The sequence below is a fragment of the Cydia strobilella genome, chromosome 10 (genome assembly GCF_947568885.1).
Source record: "Cydia strobilella chromosome 10, ilCydStro3.1, whole genome shotgun sequence".
Taxonomy (NCBI): domain Eukaryota; kingdom Metazoa; phylum Arthropoda; class Insecta; order Lepidoptera; family Tortricidae; genus Cydia; species Cydia strobilella.
Window position 1 is genome coordinate 17,610,753 of NC_086050.1, and position 23,340 is coordinate 17,634,092.

The following is a 23,340-nucleotide window of genomic DNA, read 5'->3' on the forward strand; positions in this document are numbered from 1 at the left end:
CGGCGGCGGCCGAGCCTGCTGGCCGAGCCGCTCGCTCGAACGCAACTCCTTCGCCAGGCCCCCTTTACGCGCGCAATTCGGACCCTTAATAGAGTAGCGATCGAGTTAGATTTGTTCTCTTGTTCTCTGAACGAATTCACAAGGGCTACGCTTTACGTATTGTGCTACTGTAATCTGTAAGCTAATGTATTGTACCTATTTTTTGTGTCAATTTCCATACTGTCGAATTAGGATTTCCTGTAATTGATGGTTGTGTGTATGTAAATAAATAAATAAATAAAAAAAATATTTATAGGGAATTTTGTTCTTCATTCCTAAAGCAATTCCTTACTAGCTAGACATTTTGTAATCCAGAAATTATTGAGAAAATTGAAATGTATATTATTTTAGATCATGGCTACAGATTTTGCTCGCAAATATTATTATTTCATTTCATTTATTTACTGCAATCCATGGTACATATAGGTGTTATAATCATTTTAATTGTAACAGCATGGACCCTGAATAGGGTATAGCAAGATAATCTTAATAACTAAATACTTAAAAATACTTAAATACTTATTATACTATTAATTATTATACACAGAGTTAAAGGGTTGGGTGGGTTGTGAAACGTATGGTTTTGTCTACATATTTCTAAATAAATTGAGAGCAAATAATTACTTAAGAGATTAAAATAATAAAAAACATCCGCTCCCATATGTGTCCCCAACATTCTTTAACCGTTTTATTAAATAATTTAGTTTCCTCTCACGATTTGATTTGGTTCAGACATCAGACAGCAGACCCAATGGCATCTCATAAAACTGAAAGAGACCCTTCTAGATGGTAAAAAGCGTAACGGGTATGGCTCGTACAACGTACAGTATTATTGCTGCTTTCTCGTGGACAACTAAGTCCCCTGGGATGCCGGATGTCACGAGTTAATCGTGCGTGTCCCTGTCTGACGATTAAGACAGGGGGACAGGTAAACTACTTGGTTGGTTAGAACGCAAGCGATGGGGGATTTCTTTGTAAACAAGACAGGTTGTATTCAGAAGACAATCTGTGAATGTCAAGATAATAGTAATTTATTTAGACTCAGTTTATGTAGAGCTGTCATACGTTTCGTGATGCACCTAATACCAGTTTTAGTACGTGTATAAAATGATTAAGCGTCATGATTTTTTCGGAGCTAGTGTTTAATAGCCCTGTAGGTAAAAATTGCACAAAACATTAAATTACATACAACCAATTTTTTTATTTCATTCTAATGAGATGTTTACAAATAATGTATGAAGGTATCCTACGTACTTTCCACCCGGAATTGGGTTTTTATCCAATATTACAATACTATTCTCTTTATTTATTCATTTTCTTATGTTAGGTTTTTTATAATATGGATATAAAAGTAAAATATAAAAACACTTACAAAACAATACAAAATACATATAAACAAATTATAAAAAACCTAACCTAGGGTGCCGCCAGCAGCGGGGCAGGGCCCAAGCTGCCGGTGGTCAGGGCCGCAGAGAGAGGAACCGGCGGACTATCCGCGCCGTGTCCAAGATCACCGCCTTCTGCATCTGACCCTTGATCCAACCACCTAGCGAGAGTCTCTCAAGGTGTTGGTCGAGACTCTTCGCTATGAGACCGTTCGCTGAAACGACTATCGGGACAATGATCGTCGAATCAACATCCCACAAGTCTAGGTACTTACTGGACTTGTCCTTCTCGGCTTTCACGAGATTCTCATCATGGGGGATGGTGATGTCGACGAGCACGGCTCGGCGCTGCGATCGATCTATTATCACAATGTCAGGCTTATTGGCTACAATAGTCCTGTCAGTGATAATAGATCGATCCCAATAGAGCGTGGCACGACCATTCTCGAGAACTGGCATAGGTAAATACTTGTAGTACGCAATACTATTACTAAAAAAAATATATAAAGTATGGCACTTTCGGTCCTTAATAGGTATGACTGGAATATCATACTTTTTAGGGTTCCGTATCCAAAGGGTAAAAACGGGACCCTATATGTATCAGAATGACAGTTGCCACGAAAAGTACATTATTTCCATGCCTACATTATGTATGTATCGATTTGCGCTTCTATCAACGAATGTCATCTTGGCTAGGTCCCCAGAATTCTTTGGCTTTTAAGCATTTTCACATGCAAAGCTCATTCGTTTCTTGCAGCTATACATCCCTTTAACACATGACACCCTCGAGACGTGTGTAACGCTGCGTCTTACGTAAGCGAACATAGCACACCACCAGTGATGTGCCATGACACCACTATAGGTATTAAACTTTTCGACGCCGTAGTCAAACACAAAAGCTGTCACTCGGACGCCACGTCACCGAACTTTATGCATATGCAGGTAGGTCTATGTTGCTCTGTGGTCTTTGACCGATTAATCCGTCTTTGGCGTTGGAGCTGCGGTGCTTAGGTATCCGTCATTGGCGTCCAAAAGGTTAAAGGATTGATCCACCCCGCGCCGCATTGCTTGGCTTTGCGTTCGCGTGTTGTTCGCCTACGTAATACGCTGCGTAAGTCTCGATTAAGACATATCTTTGGGGCGACAGGTAGGGGGCTAAATGGTTCATGCCAATTTACGTATAGCCGGGTAATAGCGTGGGTTCTCCCGGTGGGATATTACTGATTCGTATTTATGTGTATCTGGTTTAACTTCCTATCAAACTAAATAACATTTTGGTAGAACATCAAAACTTGAGTTCATTTGAACTTGGAGACCCCGAGTCTTTTGCAGAAATTTGGAACCTATTATTCACTTTCAACCCACACAAATGATACAAGACGCATATTTCTTTACTTCCTAACTGTTAATTTAGATTAGACCTACCTGATTGATAGCGGGGTCTTCATACTTACGGAGTCTTTATAGTCCTGATTTGAGCTTAAACAAAACCGGCCAAATGCGAGTCGGACTAGAGTCAAACTTAAAGTTTTTACGGCCACAATATGTAGGTGCAGGGACTCACAAACGCGCGTGCCATTTACTTCTTTTGCTTCGTGGCTAATCCGCCACTGAACCTGTGAACGTACATTGTATAGAAGAGATAAACGGTGTTTACGCCATCCTGGCGTATAACTAACGCCATCTCGGCATACAACTTACACCGTACCTGGAAACTTGGGTGTAAACACCCGTTCAAAGCGTTTGTACAGTTTGAGGAGCTTCGATCGGCTGAGGTTAGTTGTAATTTCTGTTTCGTAATATCAGCTTCCTCATAATATAAGTGTTGAATGTAGTAATGTTTCATGTTTATAGTTGCCCAATTTCACAGTAGATGGCGCTGTTCTATCGGCTACTTCGCGCTGTTAAGATTTTTTTTCATTCCCGTATATAGTAAATTTGGTTTCGAAATAAATGAGTACCTAGGGCAAAGAGTATCTAGGGCAAAGAGTAATAGGGCCGGGAAATTGTCCGGCCGACTAATTACCATGTCAAAAAAAAAAAGGAATAAATGAGTATTAAGTTGTCAAGTGAAGTGTTTCATTACAAAAGGTAGGAAGTGCAGTGTAGTGAGTGAACAATAAGTCTTTCTAAAGAATCTCCACAATAACTGGTCATGCACAACCCTCATTCAAAGGTAAGGAGCCAAAAACTTCTGGTAACCGGTTTGTGATAATATTTTCCAACATGTAAATTAAATACAATACGAGTACACTGCTACATATTTAAATATAAGAAGCAGGATGCAAAGCGCAGAGAAAAACAAATATTTAAACAATGAGTAGAAAAAATAAATATTCTTAGTTTCTTACACAGATTGACTAAGTCCCACGGTAAGCCCAAAGAGGCTTGTGTTATGGGTACTCATGATACTTAAATACATAAAAAACACCCATGACTCAGGAACAAATATCTGTGCTCATCACACAAATAAATGCCCTTACCGGGATTCGAACCCAGGACCATCGGCTTTACAGGCAGGGTCACTGTCACTACCCACTAGGCCAGACCGGTCGTCAAAAGAAATACCGTTACATAAAAAAAAAACTATTGACGGAACCACTACAAAACTATAATGGCTAGCATCGGAAAACTATTATTTATTATATGCCTCAGCGTAATGTCTTCACAGGGCTTGAAATACCGGTTAAAAGTTGGTATCGTTACCACTGGGAGACAGATTAAACGTTAAGTTGTAATTAACGTTAAACACTGTACCGTTACTTATTTTTACCGGTAAAAAAATCGTAATGTTACCAGCTGTGCATTGAGCTAATTGAGAGTTAAGCAAAGGTATCGTTAAATCATTTTTTACGTTATTAGGTAACGTTAAAATGTGTAATGTAGATGTCATTGTAGGACAAACCTGGAAATCTCTTGGGCGGTTATGAAATTTGGTATACATGTTAATTAAAGGTCCCTTTTAATAATTTTACGGTTTAGACTCACTTGCTTTAGTCACTCGCGCGACATGTTTCGGAGAGCCTAGGTCTCTTTTCTCAAGCACTAACAAGAGATTCCAAGAGATTTCGAGGGGGGAGGGATTATTCCGATTGTGCTGTTGTTAGTAATCGAGTGAATGTTCATTCACGATAAAGAATCACGCGCAAACATCGCCGAGTGAGGAATTAAACCGAGTTATTAAAAATGTGTAAGTGGACTACAGTATAATAGCTTTTTATTTGGATTACTTGTTGGATATTGTTTGTTGGAAATTCAGTAGGTAACCTTAAAGGTAACGTTATTATAATGTAAATTGGGTAACGTTAACAAGCCCTGCAATAAAAAGTAAAATTACCGATAAAAGTAACGTTAACTGCGTAAAGTTGTAATTATGTTATGTTTTCAAGTTATGTTACAATTTACTACGGGTATTTAGGTATTTTTATGATATTACCGTTATCTAGCGTTACTTATTGAATTTGGTAACGTTAAGGCAACGAGGTGTGGAAACACTTCTAAGGGTTATTAGTATACATAATAGATATTGTAATCAGAGGCTTGTTAGACGCCATATGACTATTCGCACGATTCCCGAAGAAATATAGGGGGTTCATGGGGGGGTTCCATTGAAAATATTCGGTGTTTTTTTAAATAATAATCAGATTTAATACCGTTGATCCTGAGGAAACAGGGAATTTTGAAAATCGGTATAAAAATATACTAATCTGTATATATAACAAATAATTGTTACTTATCTGGAACGACCCTTCGGATGCCGTATTAAGATGACGTGGGTGGGTATTCAGCAAAACTGTTAGCTTACCACAATTGCATACATTTTTATATGCAGGGGTGCTTAACTAATATTTTTGTTGGCTGTACATTACATTGATAGGATTTCTGTTGGTTTATCAGGAAGAATCCTTTATCACGTGAACCGATTTCAACAATTGGCATGATGACAAATTTTGAAATCCTTTTTAATATTGTCGGTACACTTGTATTGGTTCCGAAAAACAAAATATTTAATTCAACTGTAATCATGTTTTAAAATAAAGAATTGCATTTTTTATAGCTAGTTTAAACCTCGCACGAAAACGCCTCGCGTCCATTTGTGACGGTAGGGTGATAGACTTGCTCAATAAATGTTAGTGGTTTAAAAAAGTGCCAAATCAAATACCTATATATATGCAAAATTAAACAGGATGAAAAATGGCACATATAGACGTTAAAATACCTTTGTGTAGCTTATTGTACCTACTGTTTTTTTTACTGCGATAATAAATGACTTTTTTTTATTAGAACGTATTGATTTTATAAAAATAAGCATAGAAATTTCAAATTTCAAATTTATTTATTGTAGGTACACAAAAATATTTTCAGGGTTGTTAAGATTAACTTAAATTAAACACAGTTGACAAAATGTACCTGGTATAGAAAAATACAGTCAGGTTACTCTGGTTCCTACACTAGGCTTAGCCTGTCTCGTAGGTAACCCAGACTCGAATGAGTTTAGTTTAGTTTGAGTTTATACAATTAATTAACATAAAGAAAGAAACAAGCATTCTAAAACTATCTTAAATTATATTGATTCTAACTTTTATATATTATTTATTCTAAGAAGAATTTAGAGATCTGTTTTTCTTGACCTACATTCTACAGTGGCGCCAACTGGTGAGCACTAAAACGGTGGCCCTCATTGTTTTGTCTGTTGTTGTCAAAAGTTTTTGTCTACGACACATAAGCGGTAGGTTCTTTTACTTCTTTTGCTTATTCCATATTCGAAGTTTGACCCTCCCATACTCTCTCACAGCAAATCTGTTCATAGTTAAGGATGACTCACGTTAGACCGGGCCGTGACCGGGCCGGAGCTTCCGGCGCTTACTTTTCTATAACATGACAGGTGATCACGTGATGCTTTCCATAGAAAACGAAGCGCCGGAAGCTCCGGCCCGGTCACGGCCCGGTCTAACGTGAGTCATCCTTTAGTACAGACTGTACCATACAAAACTTCCGTGAGAACCCTACCATTTAAGTGTGAGGCACAGCACATGTGAGGTATTCTATTCTCACAAAATCCTTGAATGATTTTGAATTATTTAGTAGTTTTAGTACTTAACTTTAATGGTCCTAATCGATAGTGATGTGATTTTTATCGTGACATCTTTTTTCTAACTTTTGAAACGTCTAAATAAAGGGATATTACCGCAATGTTCTGCCACCAGAGTGCAGCACTAACCTTTTTAATAAACCATAGAGTAACTTATACATACTGTACCTTTAACAGGTTTTTGACAAGTTTTCAGAGATAATAAAGTATGACATTTATGCATCAAGGCGGTTTGTTTACAGAGGGCCTATCGGGAAACGCGAATCCGAAACTCCGCTATCTGCCTCTCTATCGCTCGAATATGCAAGAGTGACAGAGATGTTAGACAACGAAATTTCGATTTTCTTGCCTCGCAATAGACCCTCAGATTGTGGTAGTGGCGCCAACTACGCAGAGTTTTGCGTTAATATCAAAATTTATTTCCAGTTGTTGAAATTTACGCATTTGGATTTTTCAAATAGTTTCATGATTGATCGAGTAGATGAGAATGTTAAGATAAGAATAAATGATAAGAATGAGTATATAAGAGGAACGGGAGAGGAGGTACGAGCATATGAGGACGCGAAGGGATGAAAGTCATGTGACGAGAAAGGTATTACGGTAAAGGTATTAAAGGTAGATAATGAATGTGGAGGGAAGTAACAGGAAAGGAAAACCGAGGAAAAACTGTGTGAGAGATAATATGAAAGAACGCAAGTGAATGATGAGGTGACGGGCGATAGAGAGGTATGGAAGAAAAAGACTGCGCCGATCCCAAATAAATGGGACAAGGGCAAGCGAATGATGATTATCATCGAGTGACAGAATGTCATTCAACGTCTTTTTATCGATCTGTGCATTGATAACAATGATATTAACTATTAATCACGCCGAAATTGAATATCAAACTTTCACTAAAACCGTATATTTTATCGATATCGGTAATTGATAACTTGCATACACTAGGGACTCCCTAGTTCATTTACTATGTAACGATGACTTCCGGGTTTAGTGACGTTGATGCAAACATTTTTCGTCCAATCGTGGTATGAGATACTACTAACCCAGGTTTAAATAAAATATTCTGTCCTAACTTCATACACTTAAAGCATTGTGATTTTTGGTTGGGAAATATTTATTTAACGATGAGTAGAGTGGAAATTATTGATGGGGTGTTAGAGGGAGAGCTAGTGGATAACCCTTTTGGCGGGCAGTTCCACAGTTTTAAGGGAATACCCTACGCCGCGCCCCCTGTTGGAGATTTGAGGTTTAGGGTGAGTTTTGAAAATTACTGAATTATTTTTTACGGTTGAGAATAATTTGATTGTAACGGCAAAGTATAATTTTCATGTCTTTTTACCAGGAAAAGGAAACCCCTATGTATGATTAAACCTTTTGCTGGGGTCCCATTTTATTATTATATTTAGCACATTTGGGCAGGCGATACAGATTTAAAATGACTTGATCACGTTCTAAAAAATACTTTTTTTTGGCCAGCGCTTATTTGAATTGGGGTAGGTAATTCTAAAATATGTTCGTCCGCCTCAATAAAAATATCGTCGTGGTTAACCAGTTAACTCGGTTCCTTTTGATTTAACAACGTACGGGTTTGTATACTTATACGAGTAAGTAGAAATAAAATTATAAGTAAAAGTTTCTAATGTACCTAACATTACATTAATAATAATCCACTAACGAATTTTAATCCATCAATATTCCGTTAAGGTAAAACAAGACAAAAGCAATTATTTTAAGTTTATAATAATTCATATCTACAGGCGCCACAACCACCTGAACCATGGGAAGGGGTTCGCAGCGCCACAGAGTTCGGTCCAATCTGTTACCAAGTGGATCCTCTCACGGATCCAACTCCGAAAGGCAGCGAGGACTGCCTTTATCTCAACGTATATACCCCTGACTTGGAGCCAGCTGAACCTCTGCCTGTTATGGTGTGGATCCACGGAGGAGGTTTCGTCTTCGGCAGCGGAAACGATGATAGCTATGGTCCAGAATTTCTGGTTAGGCACGATGTTGTACTTGTCACTTTCAATTACAGACTTGCAGTGCTCGGCTTTCTCTGCCTGGATACTGAAGAAGTGCCTGGAAATGCTGGGATAAAGGACCAAGTTGCAGCTATGCGTTGGGTACAGAAGAATATCAGCCAATTTGGTGGGGATCCGGAGAATGTTACCATTTTTGGTGAAAGCATTGGTGGTGTGAGTGTCAGTTTTCATCTCGTTTCGCCGATGTCAAAGGGTTTATTCAAGCGGGCGATCGCCATGAGCGGTCATATGAATTGCTACTGGGCACTTAAATCCCGGCCTGTGCTGCGAGCTATTGCCCTGGCGCAACAATTAGGCTGCGACTCTTCAGACCCTAAAGAACTCAGCTCCTTTTTCAAAGAACAGCCCGTTAGTTCGCTAGTCAATTGCTTACCTCCCGTATGCTTTTATGAGAGACTCGGGGGTCTTTCATTGTCAATACCACTGTTTTCTGTCGTCTCCGAAAAACAATTCGGTGGCATCGAGAGGTTTTTCGAAGGAGATGCGTTGGAGGCTGTGCAAAACGGAATACATGAGGGTGTTGAGGTAATATCTGGGATTGTGGAGCACGAAGGTGTATTTAGCATGAAGCTTAGGGGGGGATACGATCATATCAAAGAATTATCAAAATTTCTTGAATTTTATGTGCCGATGCCAATACGATTTAACTGCGGCTTGACAGCTCAGATGGAGGCAGCCATGCAAATAAAAGAATTTTACCAGAATGGGAGCACGGATCCTGATGTATTGTTGCGCTTTTGTTCCTTTGAAGATTTCCAGTATGGTGTTATCCAGTGGCAAAGGATCTGTGCAAAGACAAGTTCAAATAAGTTTTATTTATACAAATTCTGCTGCAAGTCTGAGAGGAATCTTATGACTTATGGACTAGGTCTCGCTGAATTATTTGGGAATGAGCCAAAAGTATGCCATGCCGATGATCTGGGGTACTTGTTTCCCCTTAAAGGTTTCAACTTATCACTCGATCCTGAATCTACAACCTTTAAAATGATAGATAATGTCACCAAACTCTGGACCAATTTTGCAAAATGCGGGTAAGTTACAATAATATGCTAGAAAACATTCACATGCAACATTATCGTTAACCACTTAAATCTAGACATAAATCTATATCAGCGGGTCCCAAAGTTGTCTGGGCTCCGACACACCTAAAAAATTGCCAAATTTGAGACCCACCTCTTGGCCGTCCTATGTTACTGGATATTAACAGTACTAGATGTTAACCCGAGGCCTACTGAAATTTCGCTCGCGCCTACCAATGGGTCTTCGCGACCCATAGTTTTGGAAATGCTGATCTACATTATCATTCGTCAAGTCCTGAGCTTAGGTATATATTAATCTAAATCTTGTTCGCAAATTATCAATGGCTTCAGAACATCTATGGACCATTTTTTTATTTTTGGTCGTTTGTATTTTTTTGTAAGGTTTTGATAAAAATTGGTAGGTTTAAGAGCACCTCATTCTGATCGTAATAAACACGAAATCCAAATTTGGGATAAGAAACATGTATCTACGGAAATTCCCATTGAGTAACGAAAATTCCATACATTTTCGTACCTCAGTGGAAGGTTAAGCGCTTTATGGTGCAGATTAGGGAACTCTATCTATCCATCAAATATTATTAAAATCCGAGAAAAAAGAAAAATAAAAAAATTGCCTAGATACGTACGGGCTTACTTTTATTGGTTTTTAAATACGAACCGATGACCAGAGTTTCTGCAAGGCGGTTTTCTAAAACGAAGTACTTATTTAATTATCTTTTAGGGACCCAACATTTGATGACAGTATGGGCGTGCGCTGGCCAGAATACACCAAAGACGGAGAAGAATTCCTGGAGATCGACGAAGAACTGACGCCGTCATCAGCCGTGATGAAGGATGAGGTGGAACTTTATGAGAATATCTTCTCGAAGTTTCTGCCGAATCAACTTGGGTCATACACATATTTTATTAACTCGATCGCGTCATTGATCAAAAGCTAATTTTACGCTGCACTTTTACAAATGGAATATTTACATTTTTTCAGCACCTGAGACCTGAGACTCAAAGTAGAAGTAGCACATATATGTACATCTTCTTCCTCGTTTCCTTATGACGGTTTAGGCAGAGTATGTCTCATTCTTAGGTCACTTTCGAGTTAGGTCACGTTCTGAGGACGTCACATTCTGAGTTTGTCACTTTCTGAGTTCGTCACATTCCGAGTACGTCACTTTCTGAGAACGCCACATTCTGAGAACGCCACATTCTGAGGACGTCACTTTCTGAGTTCGTCACTTTCTGAGTAGGTACGTCACTTTTTTTAGCATAGTAAGATGTAAGCGTATACCCGGACGAACAATGGATACCAGCAACCATATTAGCTGCTAGGGACACCCTGTATATTTTAAGCAGTAGCTATACTATAATCACTACATGTATTGTATTTCTTAGATTTCCCCTTTTACATAGTTTATAGCAGAAAAATCAGAAAATCTACACAAATCTAATCTAATTTTCATCATCATCATGTACTGTGACTGCACTATATCTAATACATCTACTATAATAAGTATATAATGTGAAAATTATTTAATGAAATATAAGTGTGCTTTAAAAAAATCATTTTTTTTTCAACCATTGTGCACTGTACAGTTAGCATTAATAGTAACGAAAACGGATTAAACAACGAGCCAAATGTATCTGCCAGCCTGCAATACTTTTCCAAATATACAGGGTCCATTTCCATAACGATATTAGTCTAATATCATTAGTGTGTTGTCATGGCAACCCATAAGGTTTGACAGTTCGTGTACTAATATTATATAGGTTTAGGCACTAATATAGTTATATAGTAGTAGTATAGTATTATTTTTAAGTATTTTTTGGTACTAACAAACTATGGACACTTATTCGTCTGAAATAAATGCATTTTTTATTTATTTTTTATTATTAGTCTAATATCGTTCGAGAAATGGGGCCCCAGTTCCCGTTCTAAAGTATTTGATACAGTCTAATTATTCTACATAATGTAGAGATATAATATATCTTTTTATTAAGTTATTAAATAATAGATACTTGTGACGTATAGTCTGATCCGCTACTTTGATCCTTACTGAACCTCCATAACTACTATGACAAAATATGAAATTTGTAAAATCCGCCATATTGAATCGTTAACAAACTGTTTCGTTTTTCACAAGACTGATTCCTGGAAAAGCTTTACTCCCTCAGCGTAACAAATAGTATTATGTCCATAAATCGCAAGCAATCAAATCACAACCGTAACAGACAGCCATTAGCTGCTAATTGGAATGTCACCCCTGTACGACACTGGCCATATTATTCCTATTGCCTACAGTAAGCGAGTCGTATTTAGTTCTAAGGTTCTAACCAGTGTACCTAACGTAAGAATGATATGATATGAGTTATAACAACAGATTTATTTTGTGGCTGCTATAAAGTTGGGCCTTCCATAGAAAACATCAACATCTGATCAGCCAAAATGCATGAAATAAAACAACCAATATTTTTTTGCGATTTCGGGTTGATTCCATAGTTAGAGTTAGACCAAGAAAAGTCTGCAGCGATTTTGATAGCACACGCAGTGCGTTATTTATACGTCATAATTTCATAGAAGTTTAAGATAACACTTGCACCGCGTGTGCCATAAAAATCGCTGCAAACTTTTCTAGGTCTAACTCTAAAGACACATTAATTATTATGTATTCCAATCGCAAAATATGACTAAGGGTTAAAAATAAACCATTTTTTACTTTTCTCAACAGGGGCCCATTTCTCCAATAGTATTAGACTAATATTATAAGTGTGTTGCCATGTTAACCCATACGATTTGACAGTTCGTGGACTAATAATATTAGTCTAATACCGTTCGAAAAATAGGCCCCAGAAAGTGTCCGGTGACAGGATGGATTTGCGGATTGGTTAGAACACTCAGAACGTTCGCCATCGCTCGGTTAGCGTTTGTGTTAATTCAAACGCTTTCTTTTATATTCAAAATGTCTTATATACTAATGAAACACGTAGACATACGTCTTTTTGGACTTGTAAGGTTAAATAGTGCACCTGGGAGACGTCGACGCAATCATTGCAGCTCCTAATTGGTATTTACTGTTATGAATGGTGGGGAAAAGTTTTAACTATAGGATTGGCAATAGTTGGTTGTTAGTTTAAAGAGAAAATATTGCTTAGTCCCTATTATTTTTGTGGTAATTGTACTTCTATATAGTAAAATTAAGGTAGGGACAAACTAAGCCTTATAACAATGCATTATGAAATCTGGACCCTGATCCTGAAATTTGTATGCTTAGAAATATACTTGTCATACGCAACGCAACGCATGGTTCCATTTTTCTGTTTTTCGATTATACACAAAGTGAGGTCTAAATCGAAAACGTCGTATACCGGCCCCTTAATCATAGAATCTGGTCACATTTCACGAGAACCGGTTGAGAGGTTACGACCAAATGCCCGAGTCAAAACGTAGACCTTCGCTACGCTTCGGTCAACAAAGGAAACTGAAATGGAAACGAATAAATCCATTTTGTTACATTAAGTAGAGAACATCCGGACATACCTACGAAAGCAAAATGCCCGAGTTAAAACGTAGACCTTCGCTACGCTTCGGTCAATAAAAGAAACTGAAATGGAAACGAATAAATACATTTTGTTATATTAAATAAAATGAAACTTACCTATTACTACAAATCCTTGAAACCTTTCCATTTATAGCTCTTTGAAAAGGATTTTGCTTTTGGGTTGAAGCTTTATATTATAATACATATATTATATTTTACCTCGTTAGCGTAGAAAATTGAAGGTAGAGTTGGCGCGTTGTATGTTACTAGACAAAATATAAAGACTCGTATTGTTTTAAAAACTAAAAACAACAACGTTGAAACCTGGGCGCACTTACTAACAAAGTGTCTTGTCCGTCCGTCCGAGGGTGTAAAATGCGGAGGGGTCGGAGGGGGCGCAACACAGGGCGCAATGTAGCGTGATATATCGAGAGGGGCAGCGCCAGGAGGTGCTCAAACTTTAAGTGCAGTTTTGGGGGAAAGGAAAAATATCGGACTATATTTGAACGACTCATAGTAGTAGTACTAAAGTAGAGGAATTATAACTTAAAGATAAGAAAGTGTCTAAAAAAGTGTCTTGTCCGTCCGTCCGAGGATGTAAGATACGGAGGGGGCGCAACACAGGGCGCACCACGCAATGGAGCGTGATATATTGAGAGTGGCAGCGGCAGCGCAAGGAAGCATAATATTTTTGATGCACTTTTAAGTAAGTAATAAATGCTGTACTAGACAAAACAAGTTCACAAAGATCTTTACAGGCCAACGTTCCAAATATATTTAAACGACCTTATTGTCAGTAGACTTATATCGACTAGGATATGGACCGTGATTACCTTTTGTATTGTTTTCGAGCTCGCGATATTTCGACGCAGTTACATGCCATGCATCTTGTTCCTGTTCACGGGGTTATTGTCAGTGTCGATGCGTGAAAGTAAATATATTTTTGGAACGGTGGCTTATAAATATGTTTGTGAACTCGACTGTACAAAGACGAATTTTAGGGAGACGAAAACAAAAACGCATTCAGTATCATAATAAATTAATTCTACGTCTGGTTGATAACTTAAGAATGATATAGGTAAATAAGAGCTTCAGACTCTTAATAATTTATCTCTTAAATTAATAATAATACAATAATGCTACAGAATCACACTTGGTTTTATAAAATTGTAGTTAATCTTCCGGGCATATAATTCAGGATACAGGTACATCCATGTATGTTAGTTACAATATAATTTCTACAAACTAAGTATGAGAAATATTTTTTTTATTTATTTTTATTTATTGAATAAGGAAACAAATTACAGTTTATTAGATCATTACAACTCATCGTCGGCAAAACCTTATGGAGGTTTGTGTGCCGATGGGGAGTTCTAGAATGATATAAAGAAAATCAATAATATTATATCCTATACCTTATCATAAGTATGATTCTTAGTATACGTATTCGTTAGTTTTTATTATATTAATTATATCGCGTATTAAAATACATCCCGACGTTTCGAACCCTTTACAGCATTCGTGGTCAACTGGTGGTCAATATACGCGATATAATCCGTTTTCATTGTTTTATTTCATGAGTAACTATCGCGGTAACCGAAGACAATATTAAGATATGAGAAGTTGCTCTATTCATGCAATTTAAACTTCATTATAAGCAATAAAACTAGCGTAAGTACTCAATATGTTAACATAACCAGGGGTGCAAAACTCCTCGCTTCGAGCAAACTCGGGCTCCGTTCGGCTCAGCATTGCTCCGAGCAATTAGGGTTGGCACAACTTGACGTCCCTTTGCGTGTACGACCACAGAAAAGATAATGGCTTGAATTTTGGCAACCCTAAATAGTCGAAAGGGATAGTGCCATATATTTGAAAGGGATAGCATGATTCGACCCTGAACCGCTCAAACTTCGGTTTTGTAGAAAGTTTCCTTTCTGTACGGTAGTACTATTATTTATTCTGTGACATAACAATGTTGCAAATACCAAGGTATCTATTTGTCTAAGTAAACATCTGCATCAGTTACAAAAGAGCAAAACAACTTGAGTGTTCTAAAGGCGCTTACCACCTTTTTCTGATAAGTGGGAGGTGACTGACGAAACACAAGTTGTAATGGGCAACCATTTGTTCAGGGAACATCCGCGTTCTAATTTTCAAAGTGCTCGGTATATTAGGGGTTATTAATAGTCACGTCAGTGTTTTATGTTATTCCTCGTATATACTGGCCAAGACTGTATATTGTAGACAGGAAATATTAATAAAATGTCTTTACCTATGTCCTGGGGCCCATTTCTCGAACGGTATTAGACTAATAGTATTAACATGGAGACTATATAAAGGAGCCAAATTTCTATGTATGAAAAGTGTCCATCAAAAAACAGTAATTAGGCGGCGCCACCATACACCGAAATACTACCAAAAACAACCTACGTAATTTGGTCGGGTTATTTGTTGCCTTCTATGGTTCATGTTATACTCATGTCCCAGAGCCTAACTAGCGCCACCGGAGCGATTAGGAACTATTATTTAAAGCTGAAAGCGGTCACTTTTGCAACAATTCTGCCATAAGAGATTGGCATCCTTTCTATACCATCCATAAGTATTAGTCCACGAACTGTCAAATCGTATGGGTTACCATGGCAACACACTAATAATATTAGACTAATATCGTTCGAGAAATGGGCCCCTGGACTATGTGTCTTATTTGCTCTGTATAGTTTTAGTTTTATATGTACACTACTAAAATAGGTACATAGTAGGTATACTAAAGTGGCGCTTTTTAGGGTTCCGTATCCAAAGGGTAAAAACGGAACCCATTACTAAGACTATGTCCGTATTTATAATATAAATTATTAAACATTTTGTATATGTATTTTGTATCTGTAATTAACTTATTTCCTATTTACTTCCTTTCATGTCATAGCAAAGTGTCGACTTGAAAGGTGAGGTTAACTATGAAAGCGGAGTGAAGTTGACCGCAAAAGCTTTTAATTAAATTTTAATCCTTTCAAATGTCTCTTGAGACCAAGGGCCTGACACTCTTTGATAGAGAAAGATAGTCTTATTGCGATTTCTATAAGAGAAAAGAGAAAATAGTGCCATGCTTTGTCTTTATTACCGACCGGGCATTTTTTCATGGTCAGGTTATGGCATAGCAAGGAGGCGATGGCGAAATACCGAAATTTATAAGAGTGAAAGAGAAAAAGGATTATGCTGCCATACATGAAACTGTCAATACATGAATATGTCTTTCTATTACCCCTGGTCGCTCGGTTTCATGTCTATAACTAAATACTTGTACATGTATACTATGTCTATGCTTAAGACAATGCTGTTTTAAGGGGGAATGAATGAGGAAAAGCTCGTGGATCTGATGGCATTATTTATTTAAAAATGCAATAGTATTTAAAAATACACAATGATTGAAGTAAGCAGTTTAAATTGAGACAAAAACTTTCGGGAAAACCGGCGGTTTATCTGTGGACATTGCAAAAGTTATCGCTAAAACGATCATACAACTTTTAAGAAGTAGAAGATTTTAATATGCCTAATGAGAACATAATAATATTAAACGTTAAAGTCCGGTAATTTTATGATGTCCACAGGAAAGACGCATACCCTTAACTCGTACTCATCTAAGACCTAGGGGACCACCATGGCTCCCGTATGAAAAAAAAACAAATACCGGAATTAAAAAAAAATCACTAGAATCTGTAGTAGACCGCGGGCCAGGAACCAGGAACAGATATTTTCCATGACCAATCGCCTCCCGGGCGAAAACTCGTAAAGTGGTTAACGGCTATGTAAGATGAACCCTCGTGAACGTCAGCTGCCGCTAAAGTGGTGGGTTGGGTTGAGGAATGGCTCGCGGTCTATAGAGAAATCTAATCTGTAGAGGAACAGCCGGACAGCAGGAAATATATTATGATTTGTCTTGACGACGAAGACCAACATTTGTCTAAACTGTGTCACACTTGAACTCTACCTACTAAACATGTAGTTTACAATTTAAAGATATCAGTAGGTTATCATTAAAGCTAAATTCAGTACCTACCAAAAATATTTTTAATATTTTTAAATTTAAATAAGTTTGAGCACCACTATCCCGCCCACAAGGCGCCTATTCCGTACCCATTTACGATAGATACGTACATTGTTTGTGCAATTCACATCTCTCTACCTTCACACCTCTATTCCTTCACAACAAGGTCCATATTACCCCGGCATGGACAATATGGCAGAGGTAGTCTTGGAAATTTCATTTTCGGAGAAAGTTCGTTGATCTATGTAATTTTGAAGCCGATATTGCTCGAGTAGCGTTTTTGGGGTTTATAGCTTGATTACTTTTCTATTAGAGTGTGGATGGTTTGAGTTAGTCCATGCACCGAATTGGCAGCTACAAAATGAGGAAGTGTTATCATAAACAATAAACATCATATTACTATGTCTGTTGTTGGAAGGTGGCCCGTAATAGACGATTTACCCTAAGTGCCAATAGGGAATATTACGCGAAACTCCGCGTCGGGGGCGCCACTATAACAATCTGAGGGTCTATCGCTAAACAATAAAATTTCGCCATTTAACATCTCTGTCACTTGCATATTCAAGCGATAAAGAGGGAGATAGCGAAATTTCGGATTCGCGTTTCCCGGTAGGTCCTCTGTAAACGAACCGCCTTGATGCATCAATGTCATATTTTATTATCTCTGAAAACTTGTCAAAACCCTGTTAAAGGTACAGTATGTATAAGCATAGAGTAACTTGCCTTTGCTCTCGGCACCATACGAGGGCATTAACCCGGCTCCCGGGAGGACAGGGTCACCTTCCCTGTCCTCCACTGGAGTAATTTCTTCCCGGCGCGTCCACGTCGCGGGGGTGGGCACTCCTCATCTCAGTAGACCGGAATGACGGAGTGGCGAAGTTCGGGAAGAGACCCAGTTCTGCGGGGTATAGCGCGGAGCCCTTGCCCAGGGTTACGGGTGAAGACCTTAACGGCAACTGCGGCGGAGAAGGCAGTCTTCGGTACGGCGCATATTTGGCGGAGGAGGCAACGGATTCGGAGTACCGTAGGCGACAGTAAGGTTCAACCTGAACGAGTCGGCAACTCCTGCAACCAATTCGACTCTACACGTAGTGAATAGTCACTCCTGTAGCTCAAGTCGGTGAGGTCGAGAGGAGGCTATAAATGCTGGGCAAGTTTATAGTCTCATAGTTGTGTCCCAGGCGATGCAGTGCTTGTGGAGAGGTCACTCTGCCTGTGCCTGAAAAGGTGCAGAAAACAACACGGGGAGTCACAGTCTACCAGTTATAAGTCTCGCGCTAATGGACGTGTGCGCAGGCGCTAGGGGTGATTTCCGACGGTGGGATAGTCCATCGCGACTAATTGACTAGTTATCGCCCGCCTTAAGCCGGGCAGCCCCCGGCCAATAAGGTACTAGTCCGTCCCTCATCTTGCGCTTCTATAGGTGTGTGGAGCAGCAAGCACAACGTGTTTGAAACAGGATGAGCATAAATAGCACCTACATGTCATAAAAGAAGATTTAAAAATGTCAAATTAACCAACACCATAACACGTTTTGCCTCCTGGAATGTTCGAACTATGCTACCTGGATCTGAATTACCCACCGGCACTGATCCAACTGTAAGAAAAACAGCCATAATTGACAGAGAACTCCTTCGTCTGCATATAGATGTTGCCGCCTTGCAGGAAACTCGGCTCTCGGATGAGGGCAGCCTACGCGAAAACCACTATACCTTTTTCTGGAAAGGGAGGGAAGATGGAGTTCGACGCGAACATGGAATTGGGTTCGCAATCCGTAACGGTTTACTAAACTGCATCGAACCCCCTGTAGGCGTCTCTGAACGGATAATGACTCTCAGACTAACAACGTCTTCCGGTCCCATCACGCTTCTCAGCCTATGCTCCCACACTAAAGGCGTTACCAGAAGTCAAGGACAGATTCTACGACGACCTTCGCCAGTGTTTGATGAGAGTTACTGCATCAGACAAGCTGCTAATACTTGGTGACTTCAACGCAAGGATAGGAAGCACCTGGAGTAACTGGCCAGACTGCATGGGCTCTCATGGCATTGGAAATATGAACGAGAATGGTCAACGTTTGCTAGAACTCTGCTCATCCCTCTCTCTATGCGTAACAAATACCTATTTTCGTAATAAACCATCTCACAAGGTATCGTGGAAACACCCGCGTTCAGGCCACTGGCACCAATTAGACTTTATCATAACTAGAAGACGAGATCTACGCGACATCCTTAACTCTCGTACGTATCACAGCGCAATTTGCGATACCGACCACTCGTTGGTCATGGCCAAGGCACGTTTGACTCCTAAGAAAATTCACTCGGCCAAGAGCGCACGGAAAATAAAAATTAACACGAGAGCCATTCATGATGAAGCTTTATATGAACAGTTTAGGTCAGAAATTGTAGTTAAACTTAATCCCAGTATTTTATCTAACATGCAAACCAGTGAAGATATGTGGCACCTAACCAAGGAGACTCTCGCAGAGACAGCTTTAAGGACGTTTGGGAAGCAGAGCAGAACCCAGAATGACTGGTTTACGGAGTATGAAGACGAGCTGCGTCCTTACATTGAGGCGAAACGCAGTGCTCATGTACAGCTCTTAAGTAGGCCTTATGATACTCGGGCCAAGAGTAACTTTTTGACCGCTAAGAGGGATATGCAACGCTTAACCCGGACCTGCGTCAACCGATACTGGTCTAACCTATGCGAGTTGATCCAACGCTGCCAATCTGTCGGGGACTATCGTGGAATGTACCAAGGTATCAAAACTGCCATTGGTCCAACTAGCAGGAAACGCGCGTGCATAAAAGACCTCAATGGAGATCCAATCACAGAAAAACATCAGCAGCTTCAAAGATGGGCGGCGCACTATTCTAGCCTGTACTCAGAGGAGATTAATGTCGACGCAGAGGCATTGGCGTCTCTACCAACTTTTTCCACTCTGCTGGAGTTAGACGCTCCCCCAACTCCTGCCGAGTTTCAAGCCGCACTGAACGGTTTGAAACTGGGTAAAAGTGCTGGGCGCGACAACCTACCAGCTGAAGTTATCAAACTAAAATGTGTGTCGTTACCTCTATACAAGATCCTATTGAAGTGTTGGGAGGAGGGTACGATACCTCAAGACATGCGTGATGCTGACATTGTTACGCTATATAAGGGAAAAGGCGACAGAGGTGACTGTAACAACTATAGGGGAATCTCACTATTGAGCATCGCTGGCAAAGCATTCGCCAAGGTAGTTTTGAAGAAGCTCGAAGTTCTTGCAGCTAGAATCTACCCGGAGTCCCAGTGCGGATTCAGAGCTGGCAGATCCACATCCGACATGATATTCACCCTCCGTCAGCTTCAAGAAAAATGTCGTGAACACCGTGTTCCCTTATATATGGCATTTGTAGATCTCAACAAGGCGTTTGATACGGTCAGCAGACAGGGACTCTACGATGTTCTAGTCCGGCTAGGGTGTCCACCAACCCTACTGTCTCTGATACGTGCGTTTCACGAAAACATGAAAGGTACTGTGATGTTTGATGGTGATTCATCGGCGGCTTTTGACATGAGGCGCGGCGTAAGGCAGGGTTGCGTTTTGGCGCCAACGCTCTTTGGAATTTTCTTTTCGGCTCTCCTTAGAGCAGCTTTTGATAGATGCGATGTCGGAGTGCATCTCCATACAAGGAAGGATGGGAAGCTATTCAACATTAACCTCCTGAAATCAACTAGGAAGCGGTATGATGTGTTAGCCCGGGAACTGCTGTATGCTGATGATGCTGCACTTGTCGCCAACTCAGAAGAAGAACTGCAAGAGCTGATTAACAGGTTTAGCCATGCATGCCGATCTTTTTCAATGAGCGTGAACACCAAGAAAACTGTAATAATGGTTCAGGGCACCAATATACCAACAGCAATCGCCCTCGATCAAGTACCGCTTCAGTCTGTCGATCATTTCTGTTACCTCGGATCCACCACGACATCAAATCTCTGCAACAACAGGGAGATAGATACTCGCATTGGAAGGGCTGCAACAACTTTCGGCAAACTCTCTAAACGAGTTTGGACTAACAACCGACTCACCATGTCCACTAAGGTTCACGTTTATCAAGCCTGTGTCCTTAGCATCCTGCTGTACGCTTCAGAAACGTGGACCACCTACTCCAAGCAAGAGCGTCGCCTAAACGCATTTCACATGCGTTGTCTCCGAATCATATTAGGAGTAACTTGGAGGGATCGAGTAACGAACGAAGCTGTTCTTTCTAAAACCAATTGCTACAGCATAACGGCTATGCTGAAACAGAGACGACTCCGTTGGCTGGGACACGTTCATAGAATGGACCCTGACAGATTGCCACGTGAAGTCATGCTCGGACAGATTGCCGAAGCTAAGAGACCGGTTGGTCGCCCCGTTCTCCGCTTCAAGGATTCATGTAAACGCGACATGAATGGCTTCAGCATTCCAACTAACCGTTGGGAGGAACGCGCGGAGATGAGACCCGAGTGGCGTCGTAACCTGCGGGAAGGCATGGCAAAGCACGACGAGCTCTGGTTGGATCACCTTAACCAGAAACGAATTCGCAGAGCTGCTGGACCACCCCAGGAGTCAAGACACATCTGTGATCGGTGCGGCAAGAAATGCCGATCAGCCATTGGTCTTTACAGTCACCGCAGTCGATGTAGACTGTAGACATCTCCTCAAATACCTCTAGTCGCTGCAACTATCATCTGTAAAGATGCTGTGGCCAATGATGATGAGAGTAACTTATACTAGAGCGGTACTGTCATAGTAAATTTTGTAACCCCAGTAAATTCACTGCCATCTGTCGACACACTTTAAAACTAAAAATGAAGATTTATAAAAATACGATAGAATGTATTTAAATATAGATAAATGATTTTTTTTATTTGCATTAATTATTTTTATGATTTTGACTCATGTTCTTTCACTGATATGCGTTAAAATTGTTAAATAACAAACGAAACCGTCAACGCCATCTATACGACTGTAGGCCAAAACTAGTAGCGCCCTCTGAACGAGAATCAAATTTTCTTGATTTTCGAGGCACGTTTTTTCCTTAGACTGTATTCATTTATTACGGAGTTATATCTATCTTTGGTATAAGTTACCCTGTGGTTAACTAAAAAGGCAATTGCTGCTCTCTGGTGGCAAAACATTGCAGTAATATCACCTATTGAAAATAACGCGGCTACGATCTACGGCGTAGCATTTGATAGTTTCAACGCTCCCTTGATCAGCAATTGAATGTTAATAATCTCATCTGGTTGACGTAACTGGTGACAGTGGTGACCGAAGAGCTGGCGGCTTCCTCGCACAACGTATCAGCAAAGATCTATGAAGTGTATAAGATAAACAAATTATCAAAATGGAAATTTATTTAATTAAAAACACAGTCATCATAAAAACGATGAGATAAATAAGTGGGCAACTGTTATGATCTCTTCTTCCTCGGTCCCTCATTGCTGAGGATCGCGACCATGTATGCTCCGTCTCCATAGTGTGCGGTCATAAGCCACATGAGTCACGCACTGCATGTTGCCGCCAACCACCCTCTTCACACCATCAGACCATCTCGTGGGTGCTTTTATGATAGCTGTATCGTTATTATCAATAAATAAATAAGTAAGAAAAAATCGTACTTCGGAAAATCAAGAAAAATGTATGTAATGGCGCCCATACCTTGGCCTTTACTATTGTAGATGGCGAGGCCGTTTAATATTTAACAATTTTACCACATATCAGTGAAAGGACATGGGTCAAAGTCATATATGGCATTCTAAAAAATAACATTTATCCCTATATGTATATACTAGCGACCCGCCCCGGCTTCGCACGGGTTAGACAAAACCTTTACAAATTATACACTAAAACCATCCTAAAGAATTACTCTATTGATAGGTGAAAACCGCATCAAAATCCGTTGCGTAGTTTTAAAGATCTAAGCATACATAGGGACAGACAGACAGCGTAAAGCGACTTTCGGCTTTCCAAGAGATTTATTACATGTCTACACATGACTACCTAGCTAAAGCTTAGTATTAGACGGATTGTATCTACTCTTTTCTGGCCTTATCAACTCATCATTCAACTGAAAAACTTGAAAAAAAGCCAACACATCATTTAATAAAATTCCATTCTCGCCAAAAAACAAGGTCATATC

General features: G+C 39.7%; 2 protein-coding genes across 2 annotated transcripts; both read left to right on the forward strand.

Moving 5' to 3' along the window:
• Positions 1 to 7,573: 7,573 nt before the first annotated feature.
• LOC134744583 (juvenile hormone esterase-like) lies at positions 7,574 to 10,552 on the forward strand. Its single transcript, XM_063678440.1, has 3 exons — positions 7,574 to 7,769; positions 8,274 to 9,589; positions 10,320 to 10,552. The coding sequence occupies exons 1-3, from the start codon at positions 7,641 to 7,643 to the stop codon at positions 10,534 to 10,536; spliced, it is 1,662 nt and encodes a 553-aa protein (XP_063534510.1). The 5' UTR covers positions 7,574 to 7,640; the 3' UTR covers positions 10,537 to 10,552.
• A 9,055-nt stretch (positions 10,553 to 19,607) lies between these two features.
• On the forward strand, positions 19,608 to 21,848 carry LOC134744961 (uncharacterized). Its single transcript, XM_063678908.1, has one exon. It carries the CDS (start codon positions 19,608 to 19,610, stop codon positions 21,846 to 21,848), a length of 2,241 nt encoding a protein of 746 aa, XP_063534978.1.
• Positions 21,849 to 23,340: the final 1,492 nt, after the last annotated feature.